Source organism: Amblyomma maculatum, chromosome 10 (genome assembly GCF_055883805.1).
Source record: "Amblyomma maculatum isolate TAMU_Amacu chromosome 10, ASM5588380v1, whole genome shotgun sequence".
NCBI classification, from domain to species: Eukaryota; Metazoa; Arthropoda; class Arachnida; order Ixodida; family Ixodidae; genus Amblyomma; species Amblyomma maculatum.
The window spans coordinates 40026760-40051970 of NC_139353.1; the positions used below are offsets into that span (position 1 = coordinate 40026760).

General features: G+C 44.8%; 1 protein-coding gene and 1 long non-coding RNA gene across 2 annotated transcripts in view; one reads left to right on the plus strand and one right to left on the minus strand.

Moving 5' to 3' along the window:
• Positions 1-25211, minus strand: part of LOC146176217 (uncharacterized) — a 213261-nt gene that overhangs the window by 157786 nt on the left and 30264 nt on the right. The gene's annotated exons all lie outside the window — the stretch shown is intronic.
• Positions 690-21628, plus strand: LOC146176221 (BPTI/Kunitz domain-containing protein-like). The gene is made up of 4 exons (XM_084582527.1): positions 690-958; positions 15441-15485; positions 18458-18736; positions 21205-21628. Exons 1-4 carry the CDS (start codon positions 883-885, stop codon positions 21384-21386), a joined length of 582 nt encoding a protein of 193 aa, XP_084438653.1. The 5' UTR covers positions 690-882; the 3' UTR covers positions 21387-21628.

Sequence of the window (25211 nt, forward strand, 5' to 3'; positions counted from 1 at the left end):
CGCTTTACTAAAGAGATTACTTTTTATTGCTCTCCCTTTTTTCCGTATGCCCACCGCTGGTAATATTATATGATAATACATTAACAAGTAAACGGCTGCCTACTAGACCTCCCCTCGGTGCCTCAGAAGCGAAGTGGTCCTAAAGGCAAAGGATGTTATCTCGGCATTGGTGGACGCATTTTTCTGGAGACAAAAAAAAAATGTTAGAGCGCTTGTATGTGATGTCGCGTCTCTTGAGGTTGAAGGAATTCTCCATAGACAAAATTAGTCCTGAGCAATCTGTCACGGCATCCATCATAGGCGCCGTAACGCTTACAAGCGCTGACCTAAATAGTGGATTTATTTCTTTATTCTTGTAAAGCTAGGAACAGATAAAATTAACCAAGACTGTATCTTCTTTTTATACGCATGTGTATGGTTTTCCAGGTAGATAGCGAGGGGACCTCAATATAAACGACTTTAAGTCTGAAACATTCGGGGCAGCAGATCTAATCCTTTAATTTTGAAAGGCGGGGTTTTCTTTCGACACTGCAGATTGCAGTTCATAGTATTTGTCAATACAGACTTGAAGATCGTGCGGGCAAATTCGTTTGGTTCTGAGCGTGTGTTTCAGTGATATTCCTTTGTCCACAGCTGGTCCGCAGAAGAGTCGCAAACGCAGCGTTTGAAGTTAAGAACAAAACGCTCCCGGCAAGGCCCAAAGTCGATAATCCATTGTGCACGGCCAAGCACGGCAGGTGTTAAGCGAACTGCCCGAGAGGACAATGAGAGCGACGGTGTGCGACCCTGCTGCCACTGCGGACGTTGCTTAGCTTACCCAGCGGAGCTGTGGTCTTCGTGTTTTGTGGGTTTTCCATCGGGCTCTGTGCCAGTGGATTTGTGATGATACCGACGGGAATACGGTGGCTACGAAATGTTGCTAGAAGTAGATTTAAACTCCTGAGAGCGACGAACGGCGGTGAGTAATATCTACTTTTGATGTTTGTTGCATAGCCTTTCAGCTTCCGAACACCATATGCTGATGCTGGCGTCACCCGCCCCATATTATGTGCTATGTGAACAATGAGCTAGAAATAACTATTTGCGAGAATGAGCACGCATGGTCTTTTAAATGAAAGCTGAGAACTCCATACTGTAAAGTCAACAGCTTCGACGACGTACCTTGCACTAAACAATGCGATCGTATCACGTCAAGAGCTATTGTGAAATGAACGTTTCACGTGAAACACAAATTGGATGCAGCATTAGTGCACTGCATTTCCTGCTGCTAATGTTAGTCTGGAAGAATATTATCCATCTCAGGCGCCAGCGTCGTAGAAATTTCCGTGGCAATGTTCTGCCACTTAATGAAGACAAGGTATGATTCGCGCAGAACCACGAAAAACAGCCTTCCCAACATCCCTTACAAACGTCTCTTCCGGCAGAGTAAGTTTCTGGTGTAGAATTTGTAGAATTAACGACATGATACGTGTTCGTGCATTCCAAGTCGTCCATCGTAAACCCTGTTGATTTTCATTGCTAAACTTGCAGAAATTGTAATCGTTGCTGTTATCAGACTCAAAATGAACGCCGGTATACTTCGCCCACACATCCGCTCACTTTATTTTTGTTTCATTTTTATTTAGTGAAAACAAGTCGGGGCAGCTGAAGAGCCTCAGTAGCCTTGCTCCACATGGCTTGTTTTCAGTGTGTTCCCTCCAATGTGTACCTAGTGCATATATGTATTGCGACGTCTCGTACGTCTTCACTTCGATTACATGGAAACGGAGATCTGAGTATTACTAATTAGGATCAAATTGACTGCCTTCAAAAACGACTGAAAACTGTCTTTTTAAATTAATAAAAACCGTGACCGTGACGATGAATGCAGGGAAATGGAACCAGTACGGCAGGCTCTATTTTTGTACCCAGAAATTCTGCACATTTCAAGCGAAAGATTTACTGAAAGCAGGTTTTTCACGTATCGTTTAGCTTCACGATAGCAGTCAGTCACTATATCCGCAAATTTTCTCTGGGCAGGTGAATAATCACTTTTCGAAAGCACACCTTGTTAGTTCACTATGAAATATTTGGCTATTCTCTTTGAGACGCAGGAATACTTTAAAAGCAAAGTTTTGTCATGCTTCACAAGCTTTCTTATGGTCCACTGTTAAAGAGACCATGTGACTGCATGACCAAATATTGCGGAAAACGCTGCCGTCGATAACTGGTGAGAATGTACGGCTCGTATGTGCATGCTCGGGAAGAGCAACCGGCCGTGCTTACTGCGCATGTACATACCTTGTGCGATCGTTCTTCGTCGATTCTCTCATGAGTGCTTCTTAAAGCGCTGTAGCCATGCTGTTTGCTGTTCCCTTTAATAGTGGACTTTACTGTACGTAACAGTATCTTACAACACCCCACGCTCACTGTTAAAAGGTATCCCAGAATCCTGCATTCGCGAGCTATACATAGGCAGGAACGTGGTGGAGTGTCATTGTGCTCAACAAATTACGTGCAAATTCCACCGCAAAGCATGGTCCCGTTATTTATCTCATTATAAAATAAGGTAAAACATAACTGTTTATTAGCGCCAGAACCCCCTTGTAAGGCCTAGGATCGGAGAAGTACAAGAAACACAAAGGTAAAGAAGAACTGCAAAGTGAAACATTTACACTGAAAACAAAAAGTGCCTCCTTCCTATAATTGTTTTCTAATCAGCAATAAAATCTACCTATATGGCCTTCAAGCCAACATTATATTAGTGCCTTCACTTGACGCAGAGTATTGCATATTTTACGGGCGAACATTATTTGCGCCGCTCGTGGAAAAGTTCTTCAGCGGTCTCAACGGTTGACTCTCAGAGTTAATGAACATAACGCGCAACGTCAAGGTTAAAAATAGAAGAGGTGTGGAGTGAGCCCATCACGTTCGGAACATTCTTTCTGCTACCTAGGGTCCAGCCGATTGTACCAGCCTATAGGCCACCTTTTTTTTTTTTTTTTTTTTGTCGTCTTTACACAATTCATATTGCTGCCATGTTGAAGTATCCTGCTAACGCTTCTCTCTCGTTCTGCGATAGTGTAGACTGGATCTGCTGCGCCAGTTCTCTAGCCTATTGCAGAATATATCAAGAATTAGAAAATGCAGTCTTAAACGCAGCGAGGACCTCGATACGAAGTTGGCACTTAGGCTGAAAAGAAAGTCCCTCACTCTGTTTCTTTTCATAATATCGGCATCTATTAAATAGCGCTCTGTGCATGACAGTGTCCTTGTGGGCAATATTACTTAGCCCATATTTGCTCTCCGTTCTAACCAATGAAGTTCAGCTTAATAATATACGTGGCAAGGCTACTCCACGAAGGTTAGTCCAAGATGACGTAGCACACAAAACAAAGGAACACAGAAGCGTCAACCTTCTTCTAGAACCAAACGTTGCTACCACTTTTTCTTCTTCTGTGTCACTGTTGCTGATCGTTGCCTTCTTCAACGTCCAGCGGCGCAAGGCATATATGTCCCATTACCCCCTGCGATTTGCTGATGGCATTGCCTTGCTAAGCAACTCGGGGGATGAACTGCAATTAATGATTGATGACCTAGACAGGAAAAGTAAAAAGGTAGGCTTGAAAATCAATATGCAGAAGACTAAGGTAATGTTCAACAGCCTCGGGAAGGAACAGCAGTTTACATTAGGTAGCGAAATACTGGAAGTAGTAGGCGAATATGTCTACTTAGGACAGGTAGTAGCCGCAGATCCGAACCACGCAAAGGAAATAACAAGAAGAATACGATTGGGATGGAGCGCATTTGGCAAGCACTCGCAGATTATGACTAGCAGCTTACCGGTATCGCTCAAGAGGAAAGTATACAACAGTTGCATCTTGCCTGTACTCACCTATGGGGCTGAAACGTGGAGGCTAACCAAGAGAGTTCTACTTAAGTTGAGGACAACCCAGAGGGCTATGGAACGAAAAATGGTAGGGGTAACATTAAGAGATAGAAAGCGTGCAGAGTGGGTCAGAGAAATAACTCGTTACCAACATTCTAGTAGAAATTAAGAAGAAGAAATGGACATGGGCAGGGCATGTAGTGCGAAGAGAGGATAACCGATGGTCGCTGAGAGTAACAAACTGGATTCTAAGGGAAGGAAAGCGTAGCAGGGGGCGGCAGAAAGTTAGGTGGGCGGATGAGATTAAGAAGTTCGCAGGGGTCAAATGGATGCAGCTAGCACAGAACCGGGTTAAGTGGAGAAATATGGGAGAGGCCTTCGCCCTTCAGTGGGTATAATCGGGCTGATGATGATGATGATGATGACCCCCCCCCCCCTCCCCCTGAAAAGCACAGTCCCAGTGCGCACTAGGACGAACTACTGCAGGGGTAGTACGGCTTCATTCGGGAGACATGGACAATTTCGGTGCGTGGCATAGAGGGCTGTTGTGGTGGATGTACAAGGGCGATCTCGTATGTCACAGGAGTGACTGGCCGTAAAAGACGGTAGGGTCCTGCGTAGAGTGGCAAAAGCTTTTCACACAGCCCAACTTTACGAGCGGGAGTCCAGAGCAAGACGAGAGAGCCCGGAGAGTAGTGGACATCCCGGTGGCGGGAATCATGGCGCCGTTTTTGAGAATTTTGAAGCCAGTCGGTGGCGAGCAATAACACGGGCGACGTCAGCTCGGGAGATGGCGTCACGAACGTAGCAACTGGCGTTAGCGGTGAGAAGCAGTACGCTGTCAAACGGAAGGGGAGGGTCGCGGCAGTATAGAAGATAAAAGGATGAGTAGCTCATTGCGTCGTGGCGGGAGGAATTGTACACGAACGTTAGAAACGGCAAAGTAATATCCCAGTCCCGGTGATCATCCGAGACATACATTGACAGCATGTCCGTGAGCGTACGGTTGAGTCGTTCGGTAAGACCGTTCGTTTGTGCATGGTAAGCGGTGGTAAAATAGTGCTTAATGGAGCAGCACCGAAGAATTTCGTCGACTACTCGAGCAAGAAAGCAACGGCCACGGTCAGTGAGTAGCTGGCGTGGAGCCCCATGGAGCAGGGTGACGTCGTGGAGCAGAAATGCAGCCACGTCAGTTGCACAGCTGGTGGGTATCGCTCGGGTGACAGCGTAGCGCGTAGTATAATTCGTGGCCACCGCAATCCATTTATTCCCCGACGCAAAAAGTGGAAACGGCCCGAGGAGATCAAGGCCAACTCGGGAAAACGGGTCTACTGGGATGTCGATCGGCTGCAGGGATCCAGCAGGCATAACCGAGGGCTTCCTCCGTCGCTGATACCGGTCACAAGAAGCCACATAATGACGAACAGAGCGATAGAGGCCTGGACAAAAGAAGCGGCGGCGGACGCTGTCGTACGTACGAAATACGCCAAGATGACCCGCTGTGGGCGCGTCGTGCAGCTGCTTAAGAATGGTGGTACGCAGATGTTCGGAGACTACGAGCAGAAGCTCGCCGTCATCTGGTCGCATATTCCGCCGGTATATGGTGCCGTTGTGGAGCACAAACAGAGCAAGGGTAGCATCAGTGATCAGTGTTGCGGCGATTGATAATTCTGCAAAGCTTAGGATCTAAGCGCTGCTCATGGCGAATGTTTGAAAGGTCAGAGATGGCCAACACACATGTGTCATCGTCACTCGCTCGCAGGTGGCGGATCTACCGGGTTGCGGGGCAGGCAATCAGCGTCAGCGTGCAGCCGGCCAGACTTGTGGACAACAGAAAAAGTGTATTCCTGAAGGCGGAGGGCCCAACGGCCCAGGCGACCAGTAGGGTCCTTCAGCGTAGAAAGCCAGCGTAAGGCATGATGGTCGGTGATGACGGAGAACGGGTGGCCAAACAAGTAAGGGCGAAACTTTGTAATGGCCCACACGAGGACTAAACACTCACGTTCTGTGATCAAGTAATTCCGTTCAGCCGCAGAAAGGAGGCGACTGGCATAAGCAATGACGCGAGTGCGACCCACATGCTGTTGGGCGAATATTGCACCAATAGCGTGACCACTGGCGTCGGTGAGTACCTCCGCTAGTGCCGAGGAATTGAAGTATGCCAGGACGGGCGGGTTGGTGAGGGCTGCAATGAGCGCAGACAAGGCTTGGGATTGTTCTTTGTCCCAGCAAAATGGAGCGTCCTTCTTCAAAAGATTGGTGAGTGGACGAGCAGTCTTCGCAAAGTTGGGTACAAACCGCCGAAAATAGGAGCAAAGCCCAAGAAAACTACGCACGTCACTGGTACAATGTGGTGTAGGAAATGCACTTACAGCACGTATTTTGTCTGGATCTGGTTGAATGCCACGGGCGTCGACCACGTGACCGAGCACCTCGAGTTCACATCGGCCGAAGCTACACTTCGAGTTCAGCTGAAAGCCAGCTCTTCGGAAGATGCCAAGAATGGCATCAAGGCGATGGAGATGGCTCTCGAATGTAGAAGAAAATACAATGACGTCATCAAGATAGCACAAGCACGTCGTCCATTTCAAGCCGCGTAGGAGAGAGTCCATCATGCGCTCGAATGTTGCGGGCGCATTACACAAGCCGAAAGGCATCACCTTGAACTGATACAGGCCATCGGGAGTGACGAAGGCAGTCTTCTCACGGTCCCGTTCGTCGACTGCGATCTCTCAATAACCGGAACGAAGATCAATGGAAGAGAAATAGCTGGCACCGTGCAAGCAGTCGAGGGCATCATATATCCTGGGGAGCGGGTAAACGTCCTTCTTTGTAATTTTATTGAGGTGTCGGTAATCAACGCAGAGCCTCCAGGTATTGTCCTTCTTTTTAACAAGCACGACAGGCGACGCCTAGGGACTGCTCGAAGGCTCTGTAATGCTTTTTGCTAACATCTTGTCTATTTCATCTTGTATGACGCGACGTTCAGAAATGGCGACTCGATAAGGTCTTTTGTGAATTGAGGTGGCGTCTCCGGCATCGGTGCGATGTGTAACGAGGGACGTTTGGCCTAAGTGGCGGTCACCAAAATCAAATTATCGCTGTACAAAGTCAAAAGGCTCGTAAGTGCTGTAGCACGATCAGGGCGCAAGTCAGGTGCAACCCTTCCTGATATGCGGGCCTCCGGAGGTGGGGACGGTGCAGGTCGTGTCGACACTTTAGCAGTAGGGTCAGGTATAGGAGCGGACACTGTGACGTCAGACGGGTCAGTCGAGAGTAATGCCCTCAGGAAGAACGTGCACAAAAAGGCCGAAGTCCAGGACTGGAATATAAGTGGTGTTATTTTCTACGTGCACGATGTTATAAGGGAGAGCGATTGTGCAGTGTCACGTTGGTTATGGGGCAAACAACGTATTCGCCAAGAGGAACCGAGGGGAAAGGCGACATGAGCACATACACTGCAGCTTCTGGTGTCAGGCGAGTAAATGTAAAGGAGCGAAGACGGAGCGTTGAAGTATCAGAGGCCTGTTTGTCAGGACATAGTGGCAGGTCTAGATGAAGCAGTCTAGAAGAACAGTCAATGAGCGCGGAATGTGCAGTTAAAAAGTCGAGTTCTAATACAACGTTGTGAGCGCAACTGGTGAGGACTGTAAATAGCACAGGGATGTAGCGGTCGGCAATAGTAATTCTCGCAGTACACATACCAATCACAGTAGCTGTGTTGACATCAGCAACACGAACGGTAGATGAGGAAGCGGGTGTGAGGACTTTGTTGAGGCATTGACGGAGCGAGGAACTGAGGACAGAAATGTGGGTACCAGTGTCAATAAGGGCAGAAACTGAGACTGTCCACAAGAATGTCAATAAGGTTACGTCTGGGTGCGATGGTCAGTTCCGAGTTGACAGACCGGGTCGTAATGCAGCGTCACTCCCGGGCGCTGCACTCGCTAGTTCCCTAAGTAGGTGGCGGCGTATGATGGGGAGGAGCTGCGACGAGGCACCGCCTAACGGGGTCGACGAGGCCGTGGAGATGGATATCAGCTGAAGTGACGGACACTTGAGACGGCTTCGGTGTGAGGTTCAGCTGGATGAGGAGGGAAGTGTCCAGGTCCATCACATGCGGGGCGGAGCTCTTCAGGATGGGCAGGGAAGCGTCGAGGTCCGTAGTAGTACCGACGGTCAGCGCTGTATAAGAACGAGGGGTGGGGAAGGGACGACAGCGGCAATAAGGTGAAGTGTGGCCGGCTCGACAGCAAATAAAAGATTGGCCTGTCGTCTGAGGTGCGTCACTCTGCAGGATTGCGACTAACGTTGCGACGTGGGGGAGCTTGGCTAGTGGTTGCAGCAGCCACTACAGGAACAGGATGCGATGGTGACGAGGGCGGTACGGGGTTGGAGGAAAGACCGACGTTGGCAAGTTCCTGGCGGACAACAGCCTGTATCATGGCCACGGTGTCGGGCAGTAGAGATGGGAGTAGTGCAGGAGCTAAGGCCTCGAGTTCTCACCTGACGATCCGAGTCATGGTTGTGGATTGAGATGGCTGTTGCAGAGGAACCAGATCATCACAGGATGCTGTAGCTGCCATGTTCAGAAGGCGCTCAAAGCGATGTACCAGGCGTCGCTGTTTAGCCTGCTTGAATCTTCGGCAGACTTGAAGCACCGACTCGATGGTAGAGCAATCTATGCAGAAGAGGATGTTAAAGGCGTCATCTCCGATGCCCTTGAGGATGTGCCCTACCTTTTCACTTTCCAGCATGGAGCTGTTCGCCTTGCGACACAACGCGAGCACGTCTTGAATGTAGGCAAGGTAGGACTCCGTGGTGGATTGGGCGCGAGACGAAAGTTCGATTTTGGCTGCAAGAGCCCGTCCAATGGGCTTCCCAAACAAGTCGTGAAGCTTTTGCTTGCAAATTTCCCAAGTAACCAGCTGGTGCTCGGGATTTTGGAACCACGTGCAAGCGGTTCCCGCCAAATAGAAAATGAGATTCGCCAGCATGATGGTCGCGTCCCAGTGGTTGTTCCTGCTGCAGCGCTCGTATTCATCCAGCCAATCATCAACATCTGTCTAGTCTTCGCCATTAAAGATGAGAGGGTGGCGGATTTTTGTGAAAACGAGTGGCTGCGTCGATGTTGCTGCGGTGGTAGGAGCAGCTTCAGAGGTCATAGTGGCCGTTGTTGACGTTGCGATCCCAGGTGGGTGGCGGCCACTGCGCAAATCCAGCTTTTGGCTGCTTAAATGAATTTATATGTGCACACGGGGATCTTTAGTCACCTCCACCAAGATGATACATGGCAAGGTTAGTCCACGAAGGTTAGTCCAAGATGACGTAGCACACAAAGCACAGAAGCACAGCAGCGTCAACCTTCTTCTAGCATTAACCGTTGCTACCACTTTCTCTTCTTCTGTGTCACTGTTACTGATCATTGTCTTCTTCAACGTCCAGCGACGCAGGGCATATATGTCACAATATCAAATCAGTCCGATGGTGAGATAATTATGTGCTGACTTTCAGCAATAATTCGAGTATATATCCCGCGAGTACTGGTACACTGAAGATTGTTTAAGGCTGTCAAACTGACTTCACATTAAACACACTTCTATAGAAAGAATTACGTAGTAACAGAAAACACCACCGCACCGTTGTGCTCTACTATATTTATATATTTTCTTCTTTAGTTTTTATGTGCAATACTCATGTATTAATTTACATCGCGATCGAAAGACGAAAGAGTTGAGCCCGAAATATTTTGTCGTCCTATGATAACGACATATTTCTCTGTAATATTTAAAATCACTTCTAGGTAGGGATGTGCCAATGCAACCAGTGGTTGTGCACAATAAACGAAATTCTGTAGAAAACAAGAAACGGGGCCACGTTACGAAATGGTAAAAAACGATATATTGCACCGACATAAATTTTAACCCCATAGAGTTGAAGTCAATAAGTAATAATTAATACTAATTATTAATAATTATTATATAGTAACTAAATAATTATGAATATTTAATCAATACCTCTCGATGCCGATTGCTCGAACGGTTGCGTGAGGTCGCGACAGCATGTGATATGGCCGAATTGCCAAAAGCTCCCAACTCGGGTAACCTCTTTGGGAAGGGAATTGAACCCTCGTAGATCCGTAGATCCCGAATAAAACATGGCACCCTTAGGTCACGGGAGCACGTTCCCCCGGCTTGGTTAGGGGGTACGTTATACCTATGTCGGATGGTCTTGCGCACAATACGGCAGCTTACGACTGAATCCCGATTAATGTGCATAAGGCGATATAGAGACAAATAAAGAGATTAGTGTGTAAGCGAGCTGCAAAGTGCATTCATTTGAACGAGGTCTTCAAGAAGAACCAAATTTTCTACCTCTGTCACACGAACATTTTCGATCCTCATAGAACTCGATCTTCATTCAACTCAATGCAGATCGAGGCTGTCACGCGGCAAATTTCAAGTGCAATCAAGCCCGAGCCTTCTTGGCTTGAAGCCGCTTCCTCAAACGCCCTTGAGTTTTCAAGCACATTCGAAAGCGGGCGTCGCCACCCTCGACGTCACCTAACGCACACGAAGGAAACTTCTCAGTGGTCATTCAAAACGGCCGTAAAGCACTGAATTCTTCAGTCCTTCTTAAAAACCTCAATGCAGATGCCAGTCGGAAAAAACTACAGAAAATTTTCTGATGTTACGACAGAATTTCTGTGCGGTTTTTGACGGGAAACCTGTTGTGACAACACAAAATTCTGTAGTAGCATCAGACATTTCTGTATAGTTACAACAGAAAAGTGCTGCAGAACTACAGACAACAGAAATATACTACAGAAAAGCAACAGAACTACAGAAAAGTATGATGGTTACGACAGAACTACAGGATATTTTGTCATATTTTTGACAGAGTTCTGTAGTTTTTTTTTTTTTTTTCGACTGTGAGTGCAGTGAATATCGAAAGTGTTCGAGTGACAGAGATATTAAATGTCCTAAAATTTACCTTACTTCACGAAAGATACTCCACAAAGTAGCCTTTATTAGTGGTCGGGGAGAAGGTACTAACAGGAAGGCACAGAATATTGAAACATTTTGGCACAAATATTTAAATGTCTGTTATGGGAACAACCAGACAACAGAAAGATGACACTGTTCAAGCCCCTCCCCCCCCCCCCCTCCCCACTGCTCAAAATGGTTTGCAAAGGTTAGTTTTTCCAATAACCGAATACTCCGCGGCTGACATTCCTCGCTTTCGCTCGAAGCCGATGGCAAGCACAGAGGGCTATCCGCTGCTGTATCAAGAACCTCTGCTGTAAAATGTATTGCACTCACTTCGTTGTCGCGTCTTTTATCGTAATTGAAAGATTAGATAGTACCTCGCAGTGTGTTGAGGGCGGAGTCTGTCTTTGGACTCCATCTTACATTCTGTACCTCGCAATGAACGCGTGATGCTTCGAGGGCACCTCCAGGGGAATCGGTAACAATGCAAGTTTTGCACTGCACCTGCCCTATAATTCGACATAAATTGTTACCATGGGCATTACAATCATTGTGGAGCAAATCGCTGTTTCTTTAAAAGTTAACCACAAGGCATCGCGGCAAGCGGCAAGATAAAAAGAAACTTACCACCAGCTAAGACTTTGCCAGTGCTGGCTTTATTCCTGCGTAAGGGTTCTTAATTCTTCAGCCGCTGTATATTTTACGTGTTGAATGTACCAGAGGCTGATGAAACAGGACGGAGTAAAGGAAACTTCCGTTAGAATATATTGTACGTATTTCGTTTACATCTGCTACCCTTGGGATCCTACCTACGTATTATTGTTACACGCTTCCTGCTCCATCACCGCACTGTCGTTATAACTACAGAGTTTCGACCCTTAAATTAGCAACAGAGGGAGACGTAGTTCACGGTATTAAAATCCTTAATCGTAAACCTTTGTTTTGTTGTTTACTTTCCATTAAAATGCATTTTTAATGAAATGTTATGCAATGCGATGCTTTTTAACACTTTTTGTCTTGTTTCGATTCCACGTGTTTCAGTTAGCTTTGTTCTTTAATGCAGTATTGTTTGGTTTGATTTGGTTTAGTTTTAAGTGTTTAAACGTCCCATGGAGCCGGCTATTACAGCCATCGTAGTGGAGGGCTTTTGGAAATTGCCTTTTGGAAATTAAATTTTCTCCTATTTTCCATCTTAAAAACTATATGGCTGTTATCCTAATAATTTTTGCTGCTGCAAGTTTTCAACTAATTTGATTTTCCGCAATGGTTGTGTATTTATCAACAATCAGACAGTTTGGAATTTAGACGCAGTTTCCTTTAATAGCCACGGGTGCCACCACTATTCGTGAACACCCGAATTTTGACCAATCAAAACCGCCGTTTTTTTTTTTTTTTTTTTTTATACATGGGCCCTATGGAAAGTTTCGCAACCGGTAGTATTGAGGAGCTCTGATGCCGACAACCGCAGTCAATCTGTGTGTAGCCAGGACAAGACGCAAATAATTTACGATGCTTGCGATGCACACTTTCCAACAACCCAAAGTAGAAGGCACTGTTAATAGAAATTGGGAGGTTAGTTATCAAAACTGGAGACGGCACCACGCTGTCACCTTCAAGCTATAAAGAAAATTAGTTTGAAACTCTAGAAACTAGCATTTTCAGTACATTTCTCATAGAATGAATATGTTATTCTGCTCTCTTCGAAACCCAATGGTATAATAGATAATGGCTGGCGTCTCTTTCCAGTCGAGATAGATAGGCTTTTTATTATATCTTACTTCATTCACACCTCACTTATGGCCCACTTACCAGGAAAAAACATCACCAAATATTACCTCCTACCGCCTGCTAAATGATTCGATAAATCAGAGGAGTGCTACCTCTGGCGTTTACAATCGTTTACAAAAAAAAAATTGTCTGGCAACAGCCCAGCTAGGCTGCACAAAAATAGTCCGAGTATTTTCTCACCTGAATGCACATTTTACGGCCAGAAACCAGACCTTTACCGTATGGCATGGGCTTGCCAAAAATACCAAGCCATACCTCGCAAAGAAAATCCAACGTGCGCGGATTGGGAGGTGGCTCAGTGCAGCTCCGACCTTGCGGCACAAAGGGCCTTGGTGGCGAGAGCTCGAGGAGCGGCATCAGCCAATGGAGTCCCGCACTGAGGACCCGACCAACCCCGCCCTTAACCCATAAATCCTATAACCCAAATACATGTTGTATACTACTACTACCACTACCACTACCACCGCTACTACTACTACTACTACTACTACTACCACCACCACCACCACCACCACCACCACTACTACTACTCATCATCATCATCATCAGCCTGATTATACCCACTGCAGGGCGAAGGCCTGTCCCATATTTCTCCACTTAACCCGGTTCTGTGCTAGCTGCATCCACTTGACCCCTGCGAACTTCTTAATCTCATCCGCCCACCTAACTTTCTGCCGCCCCCTGCTACGCTTTCCTTCCCTTGGAATCCAGTTTGTTACCCTCAGCGACCATCGGTTATCCTCTCTTCGCACTACATGTCCTGCCTACTACTACATGTCCTACTACACATGTCGCACTACATGTCCTGCCTACTACTACATGTCCTACTACACATGTCGCACTACATGTCCTGCCTACTACTACTACTACGTCCTACTACGCATGTCCTGTCTACTACTACTACTACTACATGTCCTACTACACATGTCCTGCCTACTACTACTACTACTACTACATGTCCTACTACACATGTCCTGCCTACTACTACTACTACTACTACTACTACTACATGTCCTACTACACATGTCCTGCCTACTACTACTACTACTACATGTCCTACTACACATGTCCTGCCCACTACTACTACTACTACTACTACATGTCCTACTACACATGTCCTGCCTACTACTGCTACTACTACATATCCTACTATGCATGTCCTGCCTACTACTACTACTACTACATGTCCTACTACACATGTCCTGCCTACTACTACTACTACTACATGTCCTACTACACATGTCCTGCCTACTACTACTACTACTACATTTCCTACTACACATGTCCTGCCTACTACTACTACTACTACATGTCCTACTACACATGTCCTGCCTACTAATACTACATGTCCTACTACACATGTCCTGCCTACTACTACTACATGTCCTACTACACATGTCCTGCCTACTACTACTACTACTACTACTACTACTACCACTAGTAGTAGTAGTAGTAGTAGTAGTAGTAGTAGTGCTTATGTAGTTTTCTGTGATACATGTATTGTCGTTTTCTAAATATGATGTACTACTTTTGCTGCCAAAGCAAACGGCTGGGTGCATGTGGCCTTGTCAAGCTGACCAAGAGGCAGCTTTTACTGTAGGCATCCTGCCACCATGCACTTTGGGGTCGTGAAATAAAGTTATTATTATTATTATATTATTACTACTGCAGCTGCTGTTGCTGCTGCTGCTACTACTACTACTACTACTACTACTACTACTACTACTACTACTACTACTACTACTACTACTACTACTACTACTACTACTACTACTACTACTACTAGGCAGACCTCGGGGGTATAGAAAAATGTTACGTTTGCAGGACATACAGACAGGCTTTCTTCTATAGAAGCAACGTAATAAACACTACTGACATGTATGCTTATGAACGAATAAAATGTTTTAAAACTTCAGCGTTGGATGGCCAAGCAGCCTTGTTTATTAACGCTGACTTGCAGAGATGATCTTACTGGTATACTCAGCGTAACCTAACGTCCCTTAGGCTTTCATTCCATTCTCTTGTACAGAGTATAGGTGAAAACTGCTTCCACCATGCTCAAAGCTTTGATTTTAAGATGCATAGCTACAATATATATTTGAGCAATCAATAAACTTGGAATATTTTTTGTACCGGAATATTTTTTTGTACCGACTGTGGTCGTTCGGTGTGCAAGTCGTATTACCCATGCATGTTATATAGTAATAAAACTTTTCTTAGTAAGATTGTTTTTTGATTGTACAAACATTATAGTGTATGCACATATGTACAATCTCTGTCAAAAGTTTAGAGCCCAGGGGGCCTGGTTCTGAGCCATACCATGTGGCTCGTAATGCATTCCCAGGTTTCCAAACTTGCTGAAGGCAAGAAGATTTTTCGTCCTACCCTCTCCGAAGACTAGGACTTCCCCGATTGTTAAAGAAGCCATAATATATGGCTAAAAGCAAACCCTCTGATCTCTAAACTTTTGACAAAGGCTGTACATATATGATTGTGCTATGGCGATTACATGACATGTCTGCCCGGTTATGAAGTATACTTCTGTCACTGTTCCCTCTCTCTAGGGGGCTCAGTCAAGCTCTGTTTTGACTGCCTTTCACTCATTTTCTTTACGGATTGATTGATTGATTGATTGATTGATTGATTGATTGATTGATTGATTGATTGATTGATTGATTGATTGATTGATTGATTGATTGATTGATTGATTGATTGATTGATTGATTGATTGATTGATTGATTGATTTTAAGTTCTGCACTATAATCTTACATGAATAACAATTTTCCATCTACAGGCACATATCTGCTGGCCGCATTGTTGATATTATCAGCGTGTCTCGGTAAGTGGAAATCAAAGGCAGTTCTTTGTCATCATTTGATACTCATTTTCAGCTCTTTTAACAAAAACCCAGAACATTTTTCATCCGCGATGCAATACCAGAGTAGCGTTCTCTCTAAAACCGATCTTTTGCGTTGAAAGAACACAATTATATGGATAACGGGAAGTTCTATATCATGAATCAAATTTACTAACGTTAAACACGAAGGCAGAGTGTTGTGAACTAATGAAGTAGCAAAAACAGTTGTTAAAAATATTCGCCAATTCTTTCAGGATACCTATACTATGACGCATTGGTTCAGCTGCAGTCAATCAAAGGTGCGTTCCTCAACGCAAGTGCCCTTTTCTAAGCAAAGGCCCCTTTTTCGTTAATGATTTTATTTACTTTTTAAGGCGAAAGCCTTCCTTGGCTCATGGAACGAAAATCTGTGCGCGGGAGCTGTGCGCATGACCTGTGCGTCGCATCTGTGCGCTGATGTATCACTCGCAAATAGCGGGCGTGTGAGGGGGAAAACTAAGAATGAAAACGATTGATGGAGATGGGTAAATAATAAAATTGTAAATAGACATCGATAGAGTAAATGACTAATTCTAATGAATAATAATGATGATTAATGCGACTTACAATGACTTGTAATGACCAATATGTCAAACTACGACTTGTAATGACCGCAAGTGATTGGAAATGAGTAAAATGCTTATCAATGAATGATAATGACACAATGACTAGGCATGACTCATCATGACTGCGAGACGACCAATATGTCACACAACGAACTGAATGATCGCAACTTATTGGAAGTGAATAAAAACGCTTAACTATGAGTGGTAATGACAATTACTCGGCATGACTCATGACTACAAAACAACTCTTTCAATGAGTAGGCTTCCGCTGTTTTCCTTTTAAAAGACATCTAAGAGACTCCTTAATTTATTTTCAAATATCAGTTCCACAATCTAGGATACCAACATTTGCTGTTCAGTTGCGAAAAAGTAATGCTAACGTTAAAAACCAGTTTAACACTGCTTCTGGGTCAGTAGAATCGGTCCTATTTTCTTTTAACTTTCTCGTTAATCAAACATTGTTTTGCTGCGGAGGTGGCAGGAGTGGACGCAGTGTGCTCCGGCGTCTTCTACAGCACTACTTTCAAAGCATAGTCAACGCATCCCATAAATCTTCTGTTTTTGTTAGAACTGATTGATGACTTCATAAAAGCAGTGTCAGTATATGGCTAAGCAATGGTTTAAGCGTTGCTTATTGGTTTAATTCATACAAATATATAATGAAGGTTTGCTGCTGATAAATTTTTTATCAATGAGAAATTCAGCAATATTCCTTGGACAATTGCGATGAGCCCTCTTACAGAGGTGCCGATACCATAGCCCCTTTCCCAAACCAAGATATCAATCCAGACGTTCTGTCTGCCTTAATTCCCCACCACTGACACATTCCCTTGACGTCATAGACCGCCTACTGCTACCACGCGAGCATCCGTACACATGCACAGATCATACAGCGGGCGACAGATGACGCCACGCTCCCGTCAAATGCCGGTGGACTCGACATTCAGGTGCCAATATGCGCGTGTGCCTGCCACTGACGACGCGCGGTAGCGGTAGATGGTGGCGGTAAGTGGCAGTGCGAAATCCAAGATCCTTATTGTTTTTAGCTTGGTGGCTTTGAAATACAAATTCTGCCCAACATCCGGCGTTATTAGCCCAGCCAGCGAAACCTCAAAGCCATGCATCTGGTATGTGCCAGTTGACAGGTGAGATGACCGAGAACTTATTAGTCAGCGTGCGTGTATATATATATATATATATATATATATATATATATATATATATATATATATATATATATATATATATATATGGGACGGTGAGACCAGAATCGGACTCAACAGGATCCCTTCATCCCTAGACAGACAAGCTACCCCTGAAGCTAAGCCATGAAGGCAAGTTCGTGCAGCTTGCTTGCATAGAGCGAGCCTTGACATATATGCCGGGTGGTATCTCCCATCATTTGATAGCGTACAACTATATGCTAAGGCGGCGTATATGTGAAAAAATAGACCTAAATTCGGGGACTAGGGATTAAACCAGATGAAAAATGCTTGTACCCGAACAAGAATCCTCATAGGAAGTCACAGGAGGGAGCCATTAACGCTTCAGCCTCATACCTTTGAAAGCACACCTTAATATTCACTTAAATATTTTTTTTTTAAATTCCTACTGAATATTTTACCGACGAAGCAAGATTCCTTAGTAAAAAAAAACGCGTTCTTTCTGCTGCAGATTCATTCTCGCGACTTAAAACGTTCAGTCAATAAAGTTATGACTTGTTAGCGTTATAGGATCACGCCTTCCAGTCACCTTATCGATCCTCAATAGAATACGTGTACTAATACTCCAAAAGCGCCGGTGAGTCTGATTCCCATCTAACCATCGATTCCCCAATGAGAAGCCCGAGTTGACAGCTCCTGCCATCCATGTAGTGTTGTCCAACCAATTAGTGCCCAACCATGTCACTTGTCACCTGTAGTGCCATGCCGAGCTTTTCCGCTCAAAACGCCAAATTATCGGCTCAAAGAAACCTTTAAAACTATCGGATTAAAACATGTGGCAGATCACATCATGAAGAGTGCTATAGGAAGCGTTTCAGAGACGTCACAGGCTCCACTTCGTTGTACAGTGCACGGGTTCAGCAAAGCCGAAAAACATAAGGATAATCCGATTAGATATGCCTGCAGCCTTTTCCTGTGCTTCGCGCCCCACAAATTGGCTTGCGTGATGAAGCACACTTGAAGCGTATTCATGTCGAGGTCATTTTCTTTTATCTGAGCCTGCACTACCTCGTTCAGCAGAGCGCCACCTCCTGTGCTCATTTTCTCTCACCGGTTGTCATGAATTATGAGCCGCTACCATGACAACTAAACTGTGGTGCTCATTTTGCGTTACCTCTGTCAACAGCCACAGTCAATGCACAGGGCCACGCCAACACCAGCAGCAACAGCAGCAGCACCATGGCAAGATTGATAGCTTCCGTCGTAGGGAATGTTCCGATTCCTGTCACAGGACCACAGCCGAACTGTTTCGTGCCTCCCGAACCGGGAAACTGTGGCGGGAAGCTGTTTCGCTACTACTTCCACTGGGGCGTCGGGAATTGCTTTCGGTATGTGTACAGCGGCTGTGGGGCTTCAGGAAACAACTTCAGAAACAAGCGAACATGCATGAGGACGTGCTGGCATCGTAAGTATGAGAATCTTTCTTCGTGAAACTCTGTTCTTCAAGTATCTTTCTTCTTTCTTTCTTCAATCTTTCTTCAAGAATCGCATCGTCATGCGATATTTGGGGCATAACGAATCATGAATAGCCATGAATTAATGAATAGCATGAATAGCCCTGAACAGGGCTATTCATGCCTGGGGATCTGAGAGGATAATTGAAAGGGCACCAAGGAGTAATTCAAAATGGCCTGTAGCGCCTGACCGTGGATATTTACGGAAGAAAACGTTTCTTTCGGGGACAACGCTTCTTCAACATAGAAAAGAGGGAAATTTAGGTATCGCTACCACAGTGCTTTCGAACACAATTGCGATGAAGTCAAGTGATTTCTTCGGTGCGGATCTGTGAGGCGCAAGACTAGCACTACCGGCTTTCACTTTGCGATCAACAGTTCTTGGTGCTCTCGATGGTGTCAAAGTCCCGAGTTTGGACATATAGGGTCAAAAAATATTGTTTTAAATTACAACCCATTTTTTTACATAAAAGGTGATAACGGTGCCTCTTGTTAGTGAGCTCGGGTGGACAGGCTCACAAAATAAAGACAACAGAGTTCCACTAATGACAATAATTCGCTAGCGTGGCCCTTTGCGGCCCTTTACTGCATGCTTGCGCTAAAACTAAACAGGGTTAAGAGGATGGCCACTTCTTTTCCTAAAAACACTGTTTATTTCCTCAAGGCACAAATAAATTTGTTCGCATGAAAACAAGGTATAGTAAATGAATGAAAATCGTTTACACATCTAAGTCAAGGGGAGAGCGATAGTGTGATTAATGCATCTTGCCAGTATATGAGGAAGGATTGTTCGGCGTGAGTCCCGCCACTACCAGTTGCCGGATCAGTTTTGCTTTATCTCCGGACAAACCAGCAGCAGGTTGTGAATATCTACTCCGACATTTCGGGCACGGCAACCAATGGACCCTGGACAGGGATACAAGCGTCGAAATCGAGGCCACTTCCGAGCTAGGGCGCAAGTGAGGGCAACACCCTCTCGGATCCTCCAGAGCGCAATCTCCTTTTAATAGGCAAGACTGTAGAGGAGAGTTACCGTACAAGGATAGATGACAGCACGTTATCGGCGCGGGCAGTGCTCATTTTGTTAAAAGTACAGCAGCTTTGTCTATACTGAGGAGACGATGCATTGAGGGCACAGGGTTGCCAGGCGGATTGCAAAATCTTAACACTTTGTGAGCTGAGTCTCGAGGTGTTCGCAGTGTTTGCCGGATGGGAGCTGCCAGCCGATGTCTGTTCTAGCAGCTCCCTGGGATGCGAGTGATGCATCTGATTAAACATATTCCCAGAAGGGTGTCAGTACGGATTACAATTCTGGCTTTAAAAAGCATGCTAATGACGACCAGAGAGCCAATCACCGCTTTTACAGCCGCCAGCATCGCCTAGAAGGAGGAAGTGGGTTCCGTGAATTGAAAACTAGATAACTTAATAAGTGCACGCTTGCAGGGAAAGTGAACTGCAATTGTTGCCTGATCCTGCATTCTTGCTTCTATACGTGTACAGTAACGATGGAGCTTCAGCAGCAGGAAGTTATATTGCTGAGTGATTAAATCGTGAGGAGACGACATAGCGCATGAGATGTTGATTGGTAAATATCGGTGGGTACGTTGCCGCTCAGCTGGATAATACTAAAACGGAAGTACTGACCTTGGCGGCGACAACGTGGTGTGCACTGAACTATAAGCAGAGAGAGCTTGCGGTGTCTGTTAGAGGCTAAAGAAACTTTTGGTCGAAATCAACCTAGTTCAATTACTAATAAATCTGAGATTGGTCGCTTGGGACTCCGTCAAATGTCAGTAAAGCTGTGCATCAGTATACTGTTCTGTTTCGTAAAGGACTCTAGAACATTTTGTGCGTTCTAATTCCGGACTTCCTAGGGACGTTCACAGGCATATCAGACAAGGCACCGTTGTGTTATTGTAAAGTAACACCCCAGCGCCTTCAACAAGGTTGCGTCTCTAGGCTCGCTGCATACGCAGACAGTTGCTCGCACGTTTTGGGGCGCTTATCGCAGGCGGTGCCTTCACACGCTAGTATTCTCGCTAATGGACTTTAAACTTATAGGCAAGCATGTAGCTTGCTCAGTTCCCACTCTCTGGTTGTCAATTCATCCAATACGTTGATAATCTGAAGATCCAATTGAGCCCACATAAACACATGCACTGCACATGCGTTGTGTGTCATAGTCGGTGCTGTTTTATTGCGAAGCAATGGCATTTAAAGCCCATGGCGTATGCGTAAGGTCACACATGTAACCTTCAGGTTGGGGAACGGGTGTCCCTAGATGTGCCCACATGTTATTACGCTTTAATCACAGTACCATGCTTGGATATTCCATCGTATAGGGAAGGAGCCTTTTTATGCTTAGGACTCAACCTGGTGAGGACGCTTACGCAGCTAAATCGTTGTCTGCCTCTTCCAGAAAACTACAACATTTACTGCAAGCTTCCCATGGACCGGGGCCAATGCGGCAGCTGGGTTGTACGGTACTACTACGACAAAGAAAGGAACCACTGCTTTCCCTTCTGGTTTTCTGGCTGCGGCGGCAACCTGAACAGCTTCCGCTCCGCCCAAGAGTGCCGGGCGGTCTGTATTCCGGACTGACCGCGCAGGGGGCGCTGCGGTTGCGGACAGGGCAACTCAATGGGCGCCGAGTACTGCTTCTCAATTGCCAAACTCTGGCCCATCCATGATGACCTTGACTGCCCGCGACGTCTTCACGAAATACGCGCGCCTTCTTTCAAACGCGAACGGAGATCGAGACCTGTATGGCGAGAGACAATGCATATAAGCCGTAATAAAAACAAAATAAACTTCACATGCCCTTCTCATGTATAGAGTTGGCTGTTCTGAGGACGCAGCCGTTTATTGAAGCGTTTATTTTTAAACTAAACCAGGGAGTAGAAGAGCAAATTAGTGTGTGCGCCTCAATGCATACGAATTTCGGCACGCTTTCCAAAATTGGCTACCGCATCTTAAAGCGACCGCTCTACTCTTTCAGGTACAAACCAGAGGAGCTGCTTCACTATTTTCGGAAAACTGGGACCAAGCCTGCCTAGCGACAAGTCTCGCTTAAAATGGTGTACTATGGTGAACTTAGTAATGACCGCATGACTGACTGTTTTAATAATTATGCTTCATGCTAATTATGGCTAATTTATTAATTGTGATTTAAAATCGAGCTTTCCACTACATCATAAGTCATATGTCGATATAATGCTAATATTCAGTATAATTGTACTGCCATAATTACAGGCCTTAATTAACGTTAATTACTTTATTCTGATTAAGAAGTGAACTTTAAGCTGCAATGACTTGTCATATGCTGTTGAAAAGGCTCTGGCGAGTAGCGCACGAAAGTATATTTTGTCGTACGGCTACCGCTCAATCTTCAGTGCAACCAAGGTTGAACACCTATGGATCTTTTAAACATTTCAGAAGCCAAAGACAGAGCTATCTTTCTTAATTAGGGTTGCGCAATTCGATTCAAATTTGATTTGATTTGACTATAGCTGTTCAATTTAACGTTCCGAAGCGACTCGGCCTAAGAACACTAATATCAAGTGCCCCAGATTAAATTAGGTCATCTTGGATTTTTTTATATGCACGTAAATCGCATTGCACGCGGGCTCTCTTTTTTTCACCTTACCTCCGTCTCAATTACACCACCACGGCCTGGTATTGGAAAGCATGATAGTGTGAATAACTTGCTGACCGCTAGCCCCAACGCATAGCCGCGGGGAATGGTGACAGGGAATTGAGGAAATAGGCTGGCCAGATGTGTACAAGTTCTGGTGTGAGTATAGCATAGCAGCCATAGAAAACAGTGGAGTTCGCGTGCAGCCCATCATACATCACATGGTTTCAGCGCACTTCCCCAGCTACACCGTCTCATCCATGACAACATAGATGAAAGCTGTGTGTTTGCAGCTGCTTCCTAAAGACGCATAACGTACACAAAGAAAAATATCGCACGTCATCTACTTAAGTTTTTCAAAGCCAAATACAGCAACACCCTGTACGAAAACAACACAAAATTGTGCAACTTCTGCTCTGCTACGGTCAACCCGGGCGTTCCTTTTTCTCCCTTTTCTTCATTTTTTTTTTTATTTGATAAACTGCATGTTTCTTTTTTTAAATTTTGATTACATCTAGAAAAGCAACACAAATGAGTTTACCTCTACTGAGTGTCCAAGGGTGAAAAGAGTGCTCTAACAGAAGTGATCCGCCCCGGTGGTGCTGTGGTTAGGACGCTCAACTACTTTGCCCAACGATGCTGGATCGAATCCTGACCGTAGCTGTCGCTTTTGTGATGCAGGCGAAAGGCAAGGCACCATGTGCTGTGAAATGTCATTACACATTAAAGTACCCCAGGTGGTCTAAATTACCGAAGCCCACCACTACGCCGTCTCTCACAGCCTGAGTTCATTTTGGACGTCAAGCTCTATAAACCAAACCAAATCTAACAAAATTACATTGACAAAACTTTCCTTCATCCCTCGTAAGATCTCCCTCGGGAGTATTTTATTCATCTAGGCAGAATTTTTATCAAGGCCAACACCATTACAATCCGGCTTCTCAGATGAGTCTTGCTGTCTGTGGGCATGCACAACATGAAAACGAAATAATAGTCCATGTTTAAACACCAGCAATGGCTCCACTACAAACCAACAAGATTTTAGCTAGAGAAGACTCTCCCTCCAAACATAACAGAGACATGTCGGCTTTGAGCGCTCCCTGGTCTCGGCCGCTTAAAACTTCGGACATGGATACGTCAGTAAAGACATCTGTCCAGAAGGACCTAAGAAACTTGTGCTAAAGCAACTTTAGGGACCCTATGTGGCCCGAATGCTGTATATTCCGACGACCTCATGTGTACATTTAGATACATAACTTCCTTCATCCCTGCGGTGCTTTAGTGTTTACTTTTGGGGTTAAATTCACGTTGAACCACAGTAATTTATAGATATAAAATAATTTTCGTTCTACATTAAGGCTCAAAGGCGTACTAGCTGGCTGACGCCATAAAGTAACCTAGAATAGTACAAAAAAGTTATACAAGTCCTCTTGGCATATTTTACGCCAGATTTTCAGCCGGACAAAAAGGAATGAATCAGGCGAAGCTGTGCTAAGCAGATGGTGTTATTCCAAAACACATGGTCGGACAAAAGAGCTCCAAGAAATCTCAATACCGCGCAGACTTTGGATGTGTTTTCATCGTCAAACTTTTTTTTATTTTGAAGGTCTCGCTTAACTTGCATCTAAGGTTGTTTATTATGTCTAGGGGAGGCTTATAAAGTAACAACGCTTGCAAAGCAATCAGTAGGTGTTTCAAGTAAAAAAAAAAACGATGTATTTTAAAAGATACCTCGGCCGCTTTCAACAGAGTAAGAGTCTTAGCCTATTCACTTCTATGGTCGATTCACCTTAGTTGTCCAATGAGAGTGGTCGGCAGGCAGGTCACTTTATCGACACTCTTCGCTGTGACGTGTATTCTGGTTTGCACACAAAAGCCGTCCTCATGGTGAGTGAATGATTTTCTGCTCTATACATGACATTTATACTAGACTGCCAAAGAGGTTTGGAAAGTTTCACAAATATGCCGCTACTAATAGTAAGTCGAGCATATTCCCTAAGTCTTACAGCAGCTAGGTTTCTACGACGACTCGCAATAAGTTTAAGTAATTTTTTTCCGGTTTGACTGCCTCTCCCAGAAATAAAATGACCAAAACAAGGCTATTTATTACAAGGTAACACAAAGCAGGGCTTTTGTTTGACTTGATTTTGTGCGTAATACGACCATTCCATACAAAGCGTTCCAGGCCGCAAAAGCGACCCCCGCCAATTCTTGCAAAAAAAAATTAGGCTTGTTGGTAATTGTGCGAAAGAACTTTCGTCAAAGTATCTTTCTCAAGAGAAATAGTGCGCGCTGTTTGAATTTTCCGCTAGAAAGTAAAAGCTGACCTTAAAAAATAATTTAGATCATTCGTAAATCAAGTATGACGACAGATATTAATTTAAAGTATTTCACTTGCCTCGTTCTTTTATGTGAGTTCATGAATGGAGCAATGTGGAAATTTTTCGAATTTTCTTGGGTCACTAAAATACAAGTATGTGGTGAATTAGCAACTTTTTAACATTAATCCTGATAAAGCGTAAGCCGAAATTATTTCTAGCGCTTCTCCTTGTTACTGTAGTTAAAGTTAAAGGTAATTTGAGCATTCTGAACAAAGCAGCTTTAAGATATTTTTTTTGCAAAAAGTTGCTTTTTTTTTAATATTCAGGGCTGTATTTGGAATCAAGGCCATTGAGGTAAAAATAGAAACACTCAAGATGGCTCCATTGTACACATCAACTTCTTAACTTTTAACTACAAGATATTATATGACGGGATGTATGGAATTTTGAAGTCCATTATCAGCGACAGAG

What these genes read in the sequence shown, in the direction of transcription:
- LOC146176221 (XM_084582527.1), top strand. Translation starts at nt 883, where the DNA reads ATGATACCGACGGGAATACGGTGGCTACGAAATGTTGCTAGAAGTAGA. An exon ending in CCTGAGAGCGACGAACGGCG is followed by an intron (nt 959 to 15,440) that starts GTGAGTAATATC and finishes TTCCATCTACAG; the next exon opens with GCACATATCTGCTGGCCGCA. An exon ending in CATGAGGACGTGCTGGCATC is followed by an intron (nt 18,737 to 21,204) that starts GTAAGTATGAGA and finishes TGCCTCTTCCAG; the next exon opens with AAAACTACAACATTTACTGC.